The following is an 18,449-nucleotide window of genomic DNA, read 5'->3' on the forward strand; positions in this document are numbered from 1 at the left end:
TCCTCTTGCCATGAGACGGAGATGAAAGCGGCCTTTCTCAGGCCTCTGAACTGCTGATGACTCACCTATGGCCGCCCTCCCTGGAGCCAAGGGACCATTTCTGCTGAACTGGCCTGTGGATTTCTCTTCCTAGTGACAACAAAACTTGCGTGGCCAGCTCACAAGTCAACCACAGGAACGTCCCTGGTCTGGTCAGCTCAGCAGGCTCTTGGGCTCCCCGAGAGGAGTCCTCAGCGCATTTCATGTGGGTTTGTTAACCCCATCCTGTTTCATTTTGATTTAAGACAACCGTTCTGTCTCATCTGGGTCAGAAAGTATGGGCTACATAGGATTTCAACCAGACATGAGGAGCCTGAATTAAATGCCCAGCACTGTGGTCTGGAAAAGGGGCTATGCTGTGTGCTCTGTTCTCGTTTCTTCAAAAAAGCATCCAGGGAGGTGGAAGTATTCAGTCTCAGAAGTTCCTTTCTTGTGGTGGCTCTATCTCTGCCACCAAGTGCCAGGACAGACCGCATGCCATGCTCTGTCGGGTCCTTCAAAAGAGGTGAGGTGACGTGCTGGAGACTTTGCCATCTGTGGGACAGTGCGGCTCTGGGCCCTACGCAGAAGGAAAAGGAAGTGCCGTCACGCCAGGGATTTGGTCAGTGAGTCAAATTCCCGGAACGGCCTGTTGCTTCTCAAGGCTGTGAATGTGCCCCAGGCTCTCAATAGCCCTCGATCTGGACTAAGGGAGAACTGTTGGGTACAGGGGCTAGAGAGGAAAAAAGACGTGATATATTTTACATATATTTTCTAGCAGTGGTTTTCTACATGAAACCCAGTTTACTTAGTGAGTCAAGGGCATGGAAACCAAAGTTTTATAAAATAATAATGACTCTTACCATGTGTCAGCATTCTTAGTTTCTTTTTCTGTTTTCTCTTTTTCTGTTATCTTAATGTAAAAAAATTCTTTGTTCACTAAATTGCTATTATAAACCACTATGGATCAAAGTCCATATTTTGAAAAATAGCTCAGCATTAATGTATATAAGCAACATTGCAGGAAATTCTGTACATTATGGATCCCTGGTCCCTGCTTCAGAGATTCTAATGCACTCAGTCTCGAGTCCCCTGAATCTGCATTTTATGTTAACCAAACTCTACTGTGACTAGTGTGCGGGCAGAAAAGTGCTGGATCTCTGATACATCCCAAGTGTTTTGAATGGAGAGCCTGGTACAGAATAAGCCTTTGATCCATGTTGGTTGAATAAATGAATGAATGAAAAAGCATGTTTGGTGATTTAGATTCAAGTGGACTATGGATTACCATTATGTTTGCTTTGTCTTTAAATTGTCTTTTTTGATGGGGTAGCATTTTATTTTAATAAAATTTCAAGCTTACAGAAAAGATTAAAAAATAGGACAAAGATGTCCATTTATCTTTTACTTAAATTTCTAGCTTAGCTACATTTGCATTTTCTCAACTCCATATCTAATTTTTTTTTCTTCTGAATTATTTGAGAGTTAGTTGTAGACAAAAAAATGCCCCTTTACTACTAAATTACTACTGAGCTTCCCTTGTGGCTCAGCTGGTAAAGAATCCGCCTGCAATGCGGGAGACCTGGGTTCAATCCCTGGATTGGGAATTTTCCCTGGACAAGGGAACAGCTACCCACTCCAGTATTCTGGCCTGGAGAATTGCATGAACTGTATAGTTCATGGGGTCGCAAAGAGTTGGACTCAACTGAGTGATTTTCACACTACCAAATACTTTAGTATGCATTTTTCTAAGAACAAGAAAATTCTCTCACTTGGGTTACAAGGTGAGGGGCCCCTAGACCAGAGGTTAAATGCCTAAATTATTAAGCACTGGGCAGTGCTGAACATCAGGTGACTCCATCCTCCCTTCCAGCCCCATCCAGCATATCCCCCCCCCCCTTTTTTTTTTCATATTTCCCTTTTTATCTATGCTACTCTGGGTTTTATTTTAGTTTTAATTGGAGGATAATTCCTTTATAATGCTGTGTTGGTTTCTGCTGTACAACAGTGTGAATCACCTGTAAAAATAAATGTCTTCCCCCTCTGGAGCCTCCCTCCATGCCCTTCCCCCTCCTCTTTAGGTCAGCACAGAACACTGAGCCCCCTGGGCTATGTAGCAACTCCCCACTACTCATCTACTTTACACATGGTAGTGCACACATGTCAATGCCACACTTTCAGTCCGTCCCGTTTTCTTCTCCCACTGTGTCCACAAGTCCATTCTCTACATCTGCATTTCCTGGGTCAGAAAATCTCCAGACTTTTGAGTCTCAGGCTTGCTTTGAGTCTCCACATGGGAAGCAACCGTAAATCTTCTAATCTGTGGCTTCTCCAATGCAGAAATTATCTGATTGCCTCTGAATCCTCTGGAGAAATGGAAAGAAAATGCAAATTTCCAGACCTCAGTCCTGGACGTTCAGCTCAGATAGATGAGTATGCGTGACCCAGGAATCTGCATTCTATCACCTCAATCCCCACCTCCCTTGCCTTCCCCCAGGTGCTATGACTCAGCTGGGGTTGGGCAGCACAGTTCCTGTGACCTCTCTAGTTGGTGGGATACTCTAGTTGGTGACCACGTGTCCCAGGAAAGCAGAAAGAAGCCCTCAGAGTTCTGCTGCACGAAGTTCTGCTTCTTAGAAATTTCTTTCTCATATTAGTTCCAGTTGCTTGCCTAATGCTACTGGTCTTGGTTCTGCCCTCTGGAGCACCTTAAAACAAGATCAACTGGCAGCCTGTCTGTTCCTTGTAAAATACTGAAAAAGTATAAAAATCATTCAAAATCCCACCACCCTGAGAACTTTAAGATTTTAGTATATTTTACTTTATACACACACACAAATGCACATGATATGCACTTTTTATTTTAATAGAATGAAGACCATAATACATTCTGAATTTATTGTTGCATATTTGGGGTGATCTCTCTTAACATTGTATCATAGAACTATTCCAGACGGGCAAGTATGCTTGAAGAGCACATTTTCAAACGACTGAATTAAATTCCACTGTTTTGATCTATTGGAATTTATTCAGCCATTTCCTATTAGTGCTTATTTAGGTTGTTTCCAGCTTTTCACTATCATAATAACTAATACTTAAATAAACACACAACAATATAAATTATTATCTGAATCCTGGATTGTTTAAGATAGATTCCTAGACATGTAATTATCAAGTCAAAAAAGCATGTTTAAAAATGTGATACCTGTTGCCAACTTACTTTTCAGAGAGGTTGTGAACATTTTAACTTCTAACAGTTTTGATCTCTTTTTAGAAGTTGTGCTTAGTTGCTTCAGTAGTGTCCGACTCTCTGCCACCCTATGGAGAGTAGCCTGCCAGGCTCCTCTGTTCATGGGATTCTCCAGGCAAGAATACTGGAGTGGGTTGCCATTTCCTTCTCCTTTTAGAAGTTAGTAATTGTTAGATCATCAATTTGATAGACGAAAAATTGCATTTTGTTATGGTTTCTAACCTACATTCCTTCATTTATTCATAAGGCAAACGTGAACAGACACATATACATGCGTGCGTGCTGTTGCCTCAGTTGTGTCCAACTCTCTGCAACCCTATGGACTATAGCCTTCCAGGCTTCTTTGTCCATGGGATTCTCCCAGCAAGAATACTGGAGTGGGTTGCCATTTCCTCCTCCAGGGGATCTTCCTGACCTAGGGATAGAATATGTGTCTCTTTATATCTCCTGCATTGGCTGGCAGGTTTTTTTGTTTTTTTTTTTTAATCATTAATGCTACCTGGGAAACCCTACACACACACATATATATGTGTATACATATATACGTGTATGTGCATGCTAAATTGCTTCAGTCATGTCTGACTCTTTGTGACCCTATGGATTGTAGCTCACCAGGCTCCTCTGTCCATGGGATTCTCTAGGCAAGAATATTGGAGTGGGTTGCCATGTCCTTCTCCAGAGGATCTTCCTGACCCAGAGATCAAACCCAGGTCTCCTGCATTGCAGGCAGTTTCTTTATCGTCTGAACCACCAGAGAAACCCATATATATGTATATACATATACATAGGTTTGTATTTTGATTACTTACCAAGTGAAAAATGTTCATATATGTGTGTGTTTTCTCCCATTTTTGGCCTTTTCTGTTAAATAGGATGTAAGGGGGAAAAATAGAATCAATCTATTTTTCTGCTGGAGAGAAGGGGCCTCATGCTTCTCTTATTGGTTTGTAAATGCTCTCCTCCTACTCCTTTTTTTAAATGTAACAAATATCAACTTCTTATTTAAAAATTGTGGTAAAATATACACAACGTAAAATTTACCATTTTCAAGTGTACAGTTCTGCGGCATTAAGTATGTTCACATTATCCTGCAACCATCGTCACCATCCACCTTCAGAACTTTTCCATCTGTACCATTAGACGCTAACTCCCCACCCCCACTTCCTTCAGCTCCTGGCAACTACTCACTGCTTCTGTCTCTGTGAATTTGACTACTCTAGGAACCTTACATAAGTGGGATCATAGGCTATTTGTCCTTTGTGACTGGCTTATTTCAGTTAGCATGACATCCTCAAGGTTCATCCATGTTGTAGCATGTGTCTTCTTTTCTCAATAGCTTTGTAATGTTTCTTCACTACATTAAGTGCGTTTATAGCCTTTATTTCCATTTATTTATGTCAATTCTAGGATCATTAGTGAATTGCTTTATTTACCTAATTCTATAATATATCTTAATATATGGTAAGTTCAATACTTATGGCCTGCCTGCTCATAAACTTATTAGTTACTGTCACCTATTAATTTTTTCTAGATGAACTTTAGAATTATTGTTTCATATTAACAAAATCCCATTGTGATTACGTTTAATCTATAGAATAATTAGAGGAAAATGGAAAAATTCATTATATTCAGTATCCCCCTACAGGGACATGGTATATATTTCTGCTTATTCAATTTTTTAAAAATATATTAAAATTTAATAAATATTTCCTTATATAAATTCTAGATATATTTTCCTGGAGATATGTTTTTGTATTCTATGTTGTTTGTTAATAAAAATATATATGATATATTTGTATTAACATATAGAAAAATTACTGGCCTTTGAGTGTTTATAATACTCAAAGTAGTGACTAGTAGTAGTCTCTAGTAGTGACTAGAAGTGTCTTACTAATTTGAAAAGTTAGTTCACCTGAGTTTTCTAAGAAGTATAATCATATTGACAGAAATTAGGAATCACTTCACCTTTCTTTTCTAGTGTTCACATCTCTTAAGTGTGTTCCATGCCTTAATGCATTCCCTAGAAATTTCAAAACATTGATGCAGAGATCTTTGATGTCTTCCCAATTTAATGCAGATAATTCTAGTAATTGGTTCTTAATTGTGATGTCTGTTATAGTTTTAAAATAGTCTTTATCCTTCTAAGATAGCTTCCCCCTCTTATGGGTTTACCATTGGTTTTATCAGTTATATATGTTAATTTTATGACATATTTAGCATTTATTGAAATAATTATAAGGTTATTATTGCTATGATTAATATGGTTTATTAAATGAACAGATTTCCTGGTTATAGACATTCTTTCAGCTCTTTCCTGTAATACAGAGCTTATTCGTCACAGTACTGTTCACCCTGGATAATACACTTCTCTCAATGAAGTGACACTTGCCAATTTTTGTTTTTCTCCACAATGACCTCTGTATTAACACTTTTAGGACAATCTTTTGGTTTGCAGAAAATAGTTTGTTTTCCAAAAAGTAAATACACATGGTTTATTTTAATGGCTAAAACGTACTATGTGAGTTTAAGGTTGGTGACTTGTAGAAGTGGATCCTACACTAGATCTAAAGCCTGTCACCTTTAAATCAATTCTAATAAAGAGAATACCAAGAAAATACAAATGTGATTCAATAAACCCTGCTTACACATTGTTGGTAGATGATAAACCACAATGCAGAACACACTGCCACAGAAGCTACGTTGGTTGTTTGCACAGGAAAAACATCCTTGTCCCCCCCTCCCCACTCTAGCACACGTGTGTATACACAAACACAACAGCTACACAGAGATGGCTCATTTTAAATAATGTATTTCTGGGATTTTTTCTCTTGGGTTTTTTAGAATCTAACACTCATTTTCACATAAGCTTTCCTTTTTTCAATCACTTATCCATTCAATAAAAAATTATTCAGGGTCTACTATGTGACCTACTCTGTGCTAGGTTTGGGGGATATATTTTGGATAAGTCAGACATGACTCTTGTCTTTGGAACTTACATAAGTAACACTCAAAAGCTTTTTCATTTTCATTTTTTGGTATCTTTTTGGACTTGAAAGACTTCTGGTTTTTCATTTCTTTTGCTACATCTTCTAATTATATAACGCAGCTTCCTAAAATCTGATGGTCTAAATTTCTTGAATTAGTCACTCAATTTGTGACAAGCACTGTTCTGGGTACTGGGGAATTCCAAAGTGAAGAAAAAAAAAGACACACACATACAAAACCTCTCCCAATAGAGTTTACTACATTCTAAAGAAATCCTGATTCCAAGGCTTTGCAAGATTCACCCGACTTTAATATGCCATGTGCACCAGGGGCACTGAAAAGAACAAAGAAGTGAACCAAGTATTCTGGAAAGGAAAAAGTGCAGAAATTGATGCAAAAATGAATTTCTAGTTAATAATTCTTTAAATTGAAATTCCACTAATTCCCCTCTTCAGATAATTCAGCTGTCTAATTTTAATAATTTTCAATGTGTATGACTTCAGTTTCTCATAAGAAACGTAAAACAGACTCATCAGGCTTCTTTAGTCTCGTGCATTCTTTGCTCAAATGTTTGGCTTCATAGGCAGAAACCTTTATACATTAGGCAAAATGAAAAGTGAAATGCAATATTTATTAGGCAGTTTCAAACACAGAGCAGCTCTCCCATATTCCCCCGCCTCCAAATAAGGACTTCCCAAAGTGAGAGGGAGCATAAAGCAGGGACTTTCTGAACTCACCTATTAATGGATACAGACCAAATAGGGAGCATGTAGGTACTTTTGTAACTATCTCCTCTATCAAAGATAAGGCTTCCCAGGTGATACTAGTGGTAAAGAATCTGCCTACCAATACAGGAGATGTTAGAGACGTGGGTTTGTCGGGAAGATTCCCTGAGAAGTGGCACCCCCTCCAGTATTCTTGCCGGGGGAATCCCATGGCCAGAGGAGCCTGGTGGGCTACAGTGATGGGGTTGCAAAGAGTCAGACACGACGGAGCGTCTCAGCACCAGCACACTGAAGATAAGGTTGGTACATTTTTCTTCTGTGGGATGATTCTGTATCAGCAATGTTTTTCTTTGGTACTTGTTGAAATTAGACTAAGCAATGTTCATCAGTTGAATGTATTTATTCACTGCATCAACATCTGTTTCCTGAGTACCTCCTATGTGCCAGGCCCTGATGGTGTTGATCTTGCCAGTTTTGGTGGCAAGTAGATACAGAACCAGTCAGTACACTTGTGGTTGGTATCACAAGAGTAGGGAGACTAGACTGGCTGGGGAAAAACAGTGTGCTGTGCAAGGTATATTAAGGACCACAGCAATAAACCATAAAGCATTTATTCACTCATTTACTCGAGTCAATAAGAATTTCTGACAAAAATTTAGTTTAAATGAAGCCAAACTTATGGTGGCATTTGAATACAGTCCCCAGGAGCTTTACAGGTAATAAAGTGGCTTCCTAGCTAGGTTTAAAGTTACCTATAGATGGTGTGATGGTTATCAGACAGAAATATTTTCCTAAATCACATTTCACTAATAGTGAGATTCACAGTAACAGCTAACATTTATTATTTTCTATGTGCAGAGCACAATGCTAAACACTTTACATATTATATTCTAAAACACTCAAATAATCCCTAACCTTAAGGCAGGAAAAATTAGTGTCCCCATTTTATAGATGAAGCTCCTGAGGCTCAACGATATAAGAAACTGGTCCAAGATTACACATCTAGAAAGTGGTAAGTTTAGGATGTCACAGAATTTACCAGGAGTTGAGCTTTTTAAAATGAAGGCCAGGGACAGGAAATGAATCTGCATACTTAGCCAAACATGTCAAGAATGTGAAATAACTCACTCCCAGTTTTCACAGCATTTCAGAGATAAGTAAATAATCTTCAGCAGAATCCAATCCAAGCATGCAATTCTTTGCATTCAGCACACATACTTGCTAAGGAGAAGACACCATTCACTACAGAGAACACTTCTATTTTACATTATCCCTACTTCTGGTCATGACCTATCCTGGTTTTTTTCCAAGGACCACATTAGAGCAAACCCTTTGTCCCAAGCATATACTTATTAGCTATGACAGGAAAGGAGAAAGTGGCCCACACCTGGTCTCAGGCAGACCCTACTGTTTTGTTTCATGAAGGTATTGAGATTCTAGAGTTGTTAAGTTTCCGAGTTTTATCAGCATTTAGTCAATGAACAAATTTCTTACCATCAACTCTCCTAAGTGTCCTACATAAATGCAGAGGAAACTGCCTTTTGCAGGGGTCTCTGAGGCACAGGATCTGCTTACATTTTCTTCCTTACTCTTATTCCCTTTATCATCATCATCACCATCATTGCTATTATTTATTGAGCACTTACTATGTGTCCAGCACTTTGCTAAGGTTTTAAGTATATTTAAGCCTTACAACAATCTTACAAGGCAGCTACCATTAACTCAGTTTTCAACAATGAAGGGGGCTGTGTAGCTGTTTAACTGCAAGGCCACAGAATGAGGAGCAAAAGTCTGGATTAAAACAGATCTATTTAACTCCAGGGGATATGTGCAAAACAGTACTGCTTGCATTAAAGGATTTACGATGTGGCATGGGATCAAGGAGTAGTGGACCAAATGTGTACATCTAAGATAAGCCTATATTTACATAAATTGATAGGATGCAGATTTAGAGCTTACTAATCTGAGGTCCATGGAGCTCCCCCTTCAGTGTTTAAAAATAGATTTTGGAGGGTTTGTAACCTCCTAAAACAGGAGTCAGCACATTTTTTTCTTAAAAGACCAGATAGCAACGATTTTACTTTGTAGGCTATATGGTCTCTATGGCAAACATTCCTCTCTACTGTTGTAATGCAGAAACAGCCACAGATGATACACGAACAAGTGGGCAAGGTTGTATTCCAATAAAACTTTATTTACAAAAATAAGCAGCTAGCCAGTAGGCTCTAAAATGGTATGCAAATTCTATTTGCACATGTGCATCCTTATTTTTGTTGTTATTGGGAGAAAATCTCATAGCTTTCCCAAGCTTCTCAAGTAGGTTCAAAATCCAAGATGGCTAAGAACTGGTCTAAACGGTCTCCAAGGCCCTCTAAACTTAGACATTCCAAGATGATTCTATGTGCCTTTCAATGAACACTCTCTTTGGAAATTCTTTCTCCTTAGCAGGCACATTTGATAGATTCTGCTGTGAACTCTTAAGTAGACTACAATTTCTGTCTGTTGAGAAGAAAACACAGGACATAGTACCATTTCAACCATTCCTGGCTTACCTGGCCAGATGATATTGGCTGAAACACAAGGACATCCCAGAGAGGATACAGCAACTCAGTCCTGCACCAGCTAGTCTGAGATTGGCTGAGGCTCCTTCCTTTTCCCAGAGACCACGTTCTGTGTTTTACTGAGCCTTCTCCACAGAAAGCACTCACTTTCCTGACCACTCTGATATACACTTTGGATTCCTAAAGGCAGCCAGGGCTGCCCAATTATGGCGTGGAGCAGAGGGATTTTGCCAGAATTATTTTCCTGATGGATCCCTGCTTCTGTTTGGAGACCCTCTCTCTCGAGAGGAAACATGGTTCTTCCTCTTAGGATTCCCAGTATCTTATCTACTGCCTGCGATTACTGCCTCCCACTCTATGGGACTTGTCTTCCCCTAACCAGCATCTTAGGTGGAGATGGCTAATTATATTCCATTATGTCCACCACAGAGCCTGGTACCATATTTTAGTTTATTAGCACTGAGACCTTGGAAAGCTACCGTTTTAAATTCTGGCATTATTTTGGAAAAATCAAGATAATGACTATCCCGTCAACTTGAATAAAAAGCAGGATTGACTGCTTTGAACTGTAGAAAAAAGAGATTATATTAAAGCAAAAAATTACAAATGCTATGAATCATAATGTGGTTGTATTTATATTCCAGATTTCTGAGACTGGAGAATTGGACACAGGGTAAGAAGTGGGAGGGAAAAAAAATAGGAGGGGAGAAAGTGATGGTAGGAACTGACAAGAGGACAGAATGAAACAAAAGGAATGGAGAGACAAAGAGGAGTACGGAAGGAAAGGCTGAATGCAGAGGGAGCCTGTTTGCTAACCAGCTACTGCTGGGTTGAAATTCAGTGTCATTAGGAGGCAACCATTTCTCACAGCAAGTGCCCCCCAAAGAAGGAAATAAACCAGCAAATGAAAATAACGGGATGTAAATCATTTAGTCAGTACCTACAGAGACTATATTCCGTATTAGACTCCTGTATACATCACATCAGGATTAGTGTTAGCTCTCTGAAATGAAACATCAATAAGGGGACCACATGGTGCTGACTGCACCTCCAACCAATATTCAGTTCAGCTTTAATTATCATGTTCATCTGGCAGCAGCGTGGTGCCACGTAAATAGAAATGGGTCATGGGAAGCCTGGGTTCTTGTCCTGCATTTGATGATGTGACCTTGTTTGGCCAAGCTCTGGGCCTCAGTTTCCTCATTTGTCAAATGTGAATAATAATTCCCTGCTCTGTTTATTTTACAAGATATTAGGAGGATGGAAAAAAATACATATATATATATACAGATGTACTTGAAATATACATATATATGTTTTATTTATATATAATCTTTTTTCTAAAATATAAAGCAGTCAATGCTGCTTTTTATTCAAGTTGATGGGAGAATCAATATCTGAGTTTTCAAAAGTAACGCCAGAATTTATATATATTGTGCTTCCCAGGTGGTGCAGTGGTAAAGAATCCATCTGCCAATACAGGAGATGCAAAAAGATGCGGGCTCTGTCCCTGGGTCGGGAAGATTCCCTTGGAGTAGGAAATGGCAACCCACTCCAGTATTCTTGCTTGGGAAATCCCATGGACAGAGAAGCCTGGTGGGCTACAGTCCATGGAGTCACAAAAGAGTTGGACACAACCAAGCAACTGAGCAGAGCACGAAGCATATATATACACACACATGCACATATACTTGGATGAGAATAAAATATCAGATAAATGTAAAATTGACCTTGTTCTTTTTACTTAACAAGGTACCAAGTAGGCGTAGGGGTGGGGCTGATGGCATTTTGCACAGAAGACTTGGTGACTCAATAATATGTCTTTTTTTTCCCTTCAGTAATATCTGGTCTGGGATTATTACTACTTTCTCGATGTTTTTAGACATACTTCTCCCCTTCAGAAATGCCAAAGGTGAAAAATACTACTCGACTGCTATAATTTGTCACCCTCGCTGCCTGAACAAGACGTGCATAGACAGTTTAGTAATTAAGCTTTTCAACCCTGCATCGTATAGTTTTATTCCAGCAAAGGCTATATTTATCAGCTAACAAGTATTAAATCACCCCACTGCTCAAGCCGTTTCTCACTTGAATATGCTCCTTTCAAAACAGAGCAGATTTTCTTGACTGTGTTTGATTAATAAAAGTTCTTGTTTGGAAGTACTGTGGGAGCCGACATACATACACCCTTTTCCCAAAAGTACTGACCCGTATTTCCCAGGGGACTCGGCTACCTTTGCCCTGGGTCTTTTAGGGCATCCGGCCATCTGAATCTCATGGCCCCTGGGATGGCTTCTAGCACAAGATAGTCCCATATCTATTTCAATTTTTAAAGAGGAAGAGGTAAATAAAGATAGAGAACACAAGCTTTTGATATGTTTTCTTTCCTTATTTGAGCATCAGGGAATTGGTCTGTTTCTATCAGAGATGGATCAAAATGTAAAATGAGTTTTCAAATGATTAAATCAGCAAAGTAACAATGACCTATATACTAAGCAGGGTTGTATATCTTTTCTCATATTGCTACAGTCTTTTCTGAGCAGATGCACAATTATTAGGGAAACACATTTCGAATGAACAGATATTAAAACTCATTAGTGGGATTCTCTGGTGGTACAGTGGTTAAGACTTCACCTTCCAATGCAGGGGGTGTGGGTTTGATCCCTGATCAGGGAGCTAAGATCCCACATGCCTCATGGACAAAACATAAAGCAGAACATAAAGCATAAAGAATATCATGACAAATTCAATAAAGGCTTTCAAAAATGGTTCACATTAAAAAATATTTTAAATAAAAAATAACTCATCTGTAATGGCTTAGGATACTTTCTCTAAGCAACACGTCCCACTTTTATAAATATTTTTTTCTTCTTTGGAATATATACACTCATGAAACAAATAAACATTGCTTTAAAGCTTTAGGATGCTTTCAGTCAGATGGCTCCAGAATCATATTAGTTAAAAACAAAATAGTTAATATATTGAATATATTTGCTACCATATTTTAAGGGTATAACCAAAATAAAGACAAATGTTGATCAAATATAGGCCAAAATGATGAAAGAAATCTCAATATTTTTCCTTGTATCATAAAAGAGATCACATTAATTTCCCTTTTCCTTTCTATATTTTCAAAAATAACCGACATTAACCACACGTAGGCATTTCAGTTTTCCATCAATTGATTGCAAGTAGGAGATGTATAAGACCATTCCATAGGAAAAAACCCCACTTTGTAGTTACATAAACAAGTTCTGCCCATGCCTGTGTATGTGTATGCCTGATAGTGGGCATGTCAGTGTGAGATTTTAAATACCACCAAGCTAAGGGGTCTTTTGTGGAACTTTTCTTAGTTTGAGAGATTGCAATGATGTGAGAGGCTGTGACGATTTCTTTCCTTTCAAAATGACAAAATGGAACTCACCAGTTTGCTTTCCAAATTAGCAACAAGTACCTTGTTCAGAAGGCTGGGGATCAATTTCTCTTGAGCCAGCAAGTCATGGGTTGTCACCGATGCATGTGGGTGATATGCTGAACCGCTAAGTTGGCAAATATTGAACTATTTTAAGTGCATCTATTTTCTGGTTCAGTAAATTTTTTTTGTATTAAATTCATTAAACTTGACACAGTCTAAATGCCACAGCACACACTGGAGAGGGCATAAAAGTAACAGCACTAGCCACAGGAGATAGCACAAGGTAAAGATCAATATAATTTCTCTCAGCTTCTATTTAATTTTTATCTTTCCCATTAAGGCTGGATTTTTTAAGGTTAAAAAGTACTGTGTGACTTGGGAAGTCAAGTTGAATCTGGTTATTTTCTGAAAACTTGAAGAGGCATTTCTTTGTCAGTCAAGCTGCCCTCCAAATTGCGTTCTTAGAGATGATGACATATGTGACCTACAATTCAGGAGCATTTAATAACTTGGAAGGGAAATGAGAAACAAAAATTACCCTTTGTTTCCACAGTTTGGAGAAATATTGCAGTTCAGCAATTTGCAAAAATATCAAATCAAGGATATACTTGAAGATTTATCACGATGTCTTGATAATGATTATTCTTTATTTGGGACTGAAATTTTCAAAAGGACAACAAAGGTCTGTGAACATGAACTGTTACTTGGCTTTGACATAATTTGGGGGGAGAGCTATTTGTTTTTCCTTAAACACTACTTTGCCTCCAACAAGGAGTGGGTAGACATGGCAATTCAGAAAAGTGGAGAAGTATAAAGTACAAGGAATTTTCATTCTTGTAGGAGTTGTAACTACTGAAATTATAAAATTGATTTTATACTCCACGTGAAAAATAACAACCAGTAAAGAACAATTTTTCCAGTAATTTCTCTCAACAAAATAGAAAACAAAATAATCAATGACAGAAAATTGTGAAAACAAAACCCCCAAAGTACATGTGAAAAATAACAATACAGGCAGTACTATATATGATTCTTTAAAGCTTCCAGAACACATAAGGCAGAAGTGATGCAGCCGTCAAAGTTGGACTGAGTAAATCCATCCCCTCCACACACAAGAAGAGGCTGGAGATGAAGAGTCATTTGACCAAGAGAGTTGGCTGCCACATTTGTGACCTGAAAATATTAAAAAAGAAGAAAGAAAAAGAATTGCAATTGACATTCAGTGCTCTGTTCTGCTATCATGTCATTGCCCACCTGGGGAAGCTTCTTTACCTGAAGAAATCAAGATGTTTTATAATGAGCAAGGAAAACTAGATTAAGACCCCTAAACTCTTCCCCTTGCCCAAGTGTTCACACTGAAATTCTCAAATGTTTACATTTTCAGTCATTTGATAAGATAATAAGAAGTGTATTGAACTTCAAAATTAATAGGTTATGACCTGCTAAATCAGTTGGAAGTACAGTGAAGTTTTTCATTAGCGGGAAATGAAATTCATGAAATCATTCACCAAGTATTGAGAACCTGCTATGTGCCAGACAAGGTGAATACAAAAGAAATTTAAAGGGTCACGTCTTTAAGGAGTTTCCAGTTCAGCGCAACTGCTGGCATGGAAGTGTCTAAGGACTAAGGCAGAGTGAAGAGCAAGGTGCTATAAAAACACATGGGAGGAGGCCAGCATACTGGACAGAGAAAGTTTCAAAAGGGTGTGACTGGTCATTTCATTTGAGTTCTAATGGAAGCATCAAAATTTGCCAGGGAAGGAAGCAGGTATAAGGCTTTCCAAAGGGAAGGAGTAAGATGTGTAAATGTCCACAGCCAATGTGCACTGTTTGGGAATCTGTGGTGCAGGGGTGTGTGTGTGTGTATGTGTGTGCATGTGCATGTATGTGTGTGCGTGTGTGTGTGTGTATGTGTGTGTTGGGGGAGGAGACTGACTAGAAGAAGGAACATAACTGAGAGGTAAGATAAGAGGAATACTTTGTTTCAAATATAGTCTACTTGGGCTTCTCAGGTGGCTCAGTGGTAAAGAATCTGCCTGAAACACAGGAGACCCAGGTTCAGTCTTTGGGTCAGGAAGATCCCCTCAAGAAGGAAACAGCAGCCCACTCCAGTGTTTTTTCTTGGGAAATCCCATGGACAGAGTAACCTGGTGGGCTATAGTTCTTAGGGTCACAAAAAATCTAGTCCATGGGGTTGCAAAGAGGAGGACATGATTTAGCAACTAAACAACAACAACAAAGAATGTAGTACTGTTTATGTGCCAAAAGGGAGAATCAGTTGAGGTCTAGGACTTATTTTGTAGAACCAAGTTTATAATATTTGAAATGATGAAAAAGGCATAGAATTATTGGAAAAATTATTCTCTAAATTAGAATGTATGTTGCTAACAAACATTCACAGGGGAATGAGCGGGCGATTAATGTATTTATCTTGGATACTGATGGATTGGCTACTGAAGCACCAAAAACTCCCTAAAAAACCAAATTACTCAAAGCTATTATAAAGACAGTCTCACTTGGAACCACTTTCCTGCACAACTTCAGGGGGTGCGTTTCACATGAACTACAACACGGCAGCTCTGGTCTCCCTCATACGGAGTTTTCATGAAGAGAAGCAGAATAAGACCCATGAGAATTTACTTGTTTAAAAATCACACCAAAAAATCAAGCAATGTAATAAATGCTATTTGGATTATGGAGCTGATTTTGCTTCTTGATAGGTTGAGTTAGCATAATGCTTTCATAGTTTTTTAAAACCATAAAAACTTTACATAGATATTTTTATTTATATGCCATATTTTGTCTTTAAAAGGAGGTGGTACAATTATTTCCTTCTTGAATCACTAAGGATATGGACCTTTAAAGACCAGTATCACTCAGATACAAATGTAAAATGATATAAGTATCCTCTCACATTTCTTGAGGTCGCTTGATAGCAATATCATCTATCATAAACATAGCAGATAATCTTTTAAAAATTAAGTCACAGTTTTAATTTATTATATTAAATTATAGTTTCTTTCATGTCCTCCAAGGTTTTGTTAAAGTATACAAAAGTATACTTTATAAAGTATTATAAAGTATAATTGGCAAAAAAGTTATATATATTGAAGATGTACAACTTGAGGTTATGACATATGTATACATTGCAAAATAATCACCATAATCAAGCTAATTAATCAGATCTGCTCTCTTAGCAAATTTCAAGTATACAATAGAGTATCGAAATGGTAACCCACTCCAGTATTCTTGCCTGAAGAATTCCACGGACAGAGGAGTCTGACAGGCTATACAGTGCATGGGTCACAAAAGAGTCAGACACGACTGAGCGACTAAACAAATCATTAACGACAGTCATGCAGCTGCATGTTAGATCCCTAGAACTGATTCATCATATATAACTGAAACCAAATCTAATATATATAACTGAAACTCTGTACCCTTCAACCAACATCTCCTTATTTCCTCCTCCCACCAGCCTCTGGCAATCACCATTCTAGTCTCTGCTACTATGCACTTGATTATTTTAGATTCCAAACGTGAGATCATGCATTATTTGTCCTCCATAGCTGATAATCTCGAAATGGGCAGAAAAGGTCTTTGAGTGGTTAAAATAGTATATAGTGCAGACACTGAAGCAAAGACTTGGGTGTTCCATCAGAGCTTTTAATACCCTGCTTTAGATGGAATTTTAGCAAGTTGGATGATTTGATTTGTCAGTGAATCACGAAGGGAGGAAGAAAGCTGCTGGGCTCCTATACATACTATTGATTTTAGAACGTGACAATCCACAATCTGAAAACAAGGGATGCTATAGAAACACTAAAACACCAGACAGGCTGGGGAAAAGCCTGGCAGTCTGTGGTCACCTAGTGCAGGGCAAATAACTTTCTGGCTCTTAAAAGTCCCTGAGGGTGCCAGTTATTAGTTTTCCTGCAATGATTACTGCTACTGATGAAGGCCCCAATATTTCAGGACCAATTCTAGCAGGCATGAAGTATTAATTGTTGGCATTTCTTGGATGTTCTCTATATACCAAACGCCTTACACACACACACACACACCCTACTTAATTCACATATCAACCTATGAGGTATTTACTACTATTCTCATTTTACAATTGAGAAACCTAAGACTCAGAGAGACACTGTTTCCTGCCCAAGAACAGAAAGCTTGGAGATGAAGAAGCATTTAAACAGAGCAGAATTTCCCCTCCAACTCCCTCAGAAACATTTCCATAAGGACTTAAGTAAAACAAAACAAAAATGTGTGATCGTCATGTGGAAAATTCACATAAATGGGATAATTCATTCACACATATTCACATATATATTAATACATAAACAGGTGTCTATCTATGTATAATTTATATGCACACACATACACACACGCATATATATATAAAATCATCCATTCTTAGTAAAGTTTCCATACATTCCAGCCGGCATCCTGGTATAGATAAACCATGGTACTATTAAACATTACACAAGTGTTAAGCAGGAGGTAGCTTAAGGGAAAAAGTTCTGCCCAGAAGAGAGTGGGTAATTTATCGGTGCTGTGTAATTTCATTTGACGAGTGGTGAGTGCCAGATGCCAGATCACATGGCTGGAAAACTAGGCCACTGATTAGCCAGTCTGCAGTTGGGATGAAATCAATCTTGCTGCATTTAGGTGGATTCGCCCATTTTGCAATTACCCAATGAGGAAAATATGAAAACACGAAGGCTGTGCTTGCAAGCTCCTTCACCCAAGTGAAGCAGAGAGCCCTGCAGCGGAGGAACACGTAACTGTCAAAGCCACAATCTCTCACAATAATGCAGTCTTTGGCTATGCTTCCAGCCACAGTGAGGAACCACAGCTCAATGACTATGTTTAAGAGAGATGTCAGGGCTGAAACAACCCCTTGGGAATCCAGGATGCTTGGACTCACATGTGTGCCAGGGTGGGTCAGAAAGAACTCACACTGCAGAAGCTGGTACTCTGGGATCATTAATGTAAGGTTTCTTTACAATTAGGTGATGACTGGACTGGACACATGAATTCGAAGCAGAAAAAGCAGTTTTACATCCAAGTGATTTAAACCCGTATCTGTTTTGTGACTCCTCTCTACCTGCCGCATAGAATGCAAACTTCTCAGTCCCCATCCCCCATGAAAAGCTCTTCATAACCTAATCTTCCCTCCATCCAAGCCTCCCCTCTTGCTGCTTCTCTCACTTTTGCCTCGAGTCCCATCTATATTCAAACTAAGGTTCTTCAAGCACATCCTTCTTTGTTGTGCTTCTGTGACTTTGAACAAGTCATTCTGCTTGGTGATGTTGTATTGTTCGTCTCTTTTCTGCCAAGCAAATTGCTCATCCTTCAAGAACGAGCACAAATGTCACCTGCTCAGAGGTCTTCTCGCTCTGCCAGGCGCTGTAAGTGCCTTTTCAGCATGTTATTTGTATCTATTATGTTACTTGTTATTTTGCACTATAATTATGTCCATGCCTGTCTCC

At 38.6% G+C, this 18,449-nt stretch overlaps 1 protein-coding gene across 9 annotated transcripts in view; it reads right to left on the reverse strand.

Moving 5' to 3' along the window:
* The window catches only part of RNLS (renalase, FAD dependent amine oxidase), a 309,200-nt gene that overhangs the window by 25,145 nt on the left and 265,606 nt on the right, over window positions 1–18,449 (reverse strand). The window contains exon 7 of one of the 9 annotated variants that reach the window (XM_043927088.1): window positions 460–598. The exons of 6 other annotated variants lie outside the window; for them this stretch is intronic. In XM_043927088.1, coding sequence (XP_043783023.1) covers window positions 536–598 — 63 coding nt within the window. In that variant the 3' untranslated portion in view covers window positions 460–535. Of the gene's footprint in view, window positions 1–459; window positions 599–2,198; window positions 2,385–13,581; window positions 14,128–18,449 lie in introns of those variants that run through there. 2 more of the 9 variants (XM_043927089.1, XM_043927087.1) reach the window with 2 other exon arrangements.

Source organism: Cervus elaphus, chromosome 15, assembly GCF_910594005.1.
Source record: "Cervus elaphus chromosome 15, mCerEla1.1, whole genome shotgun sequence".
In the NCBI taxonomy this organism is placed as follows: domain Eukaryota; kingdom Metazoa; phylum Chordata; class Mammalia; order Artiodactyla; family Cervidae; genus Cervus; species Cervus elaphus.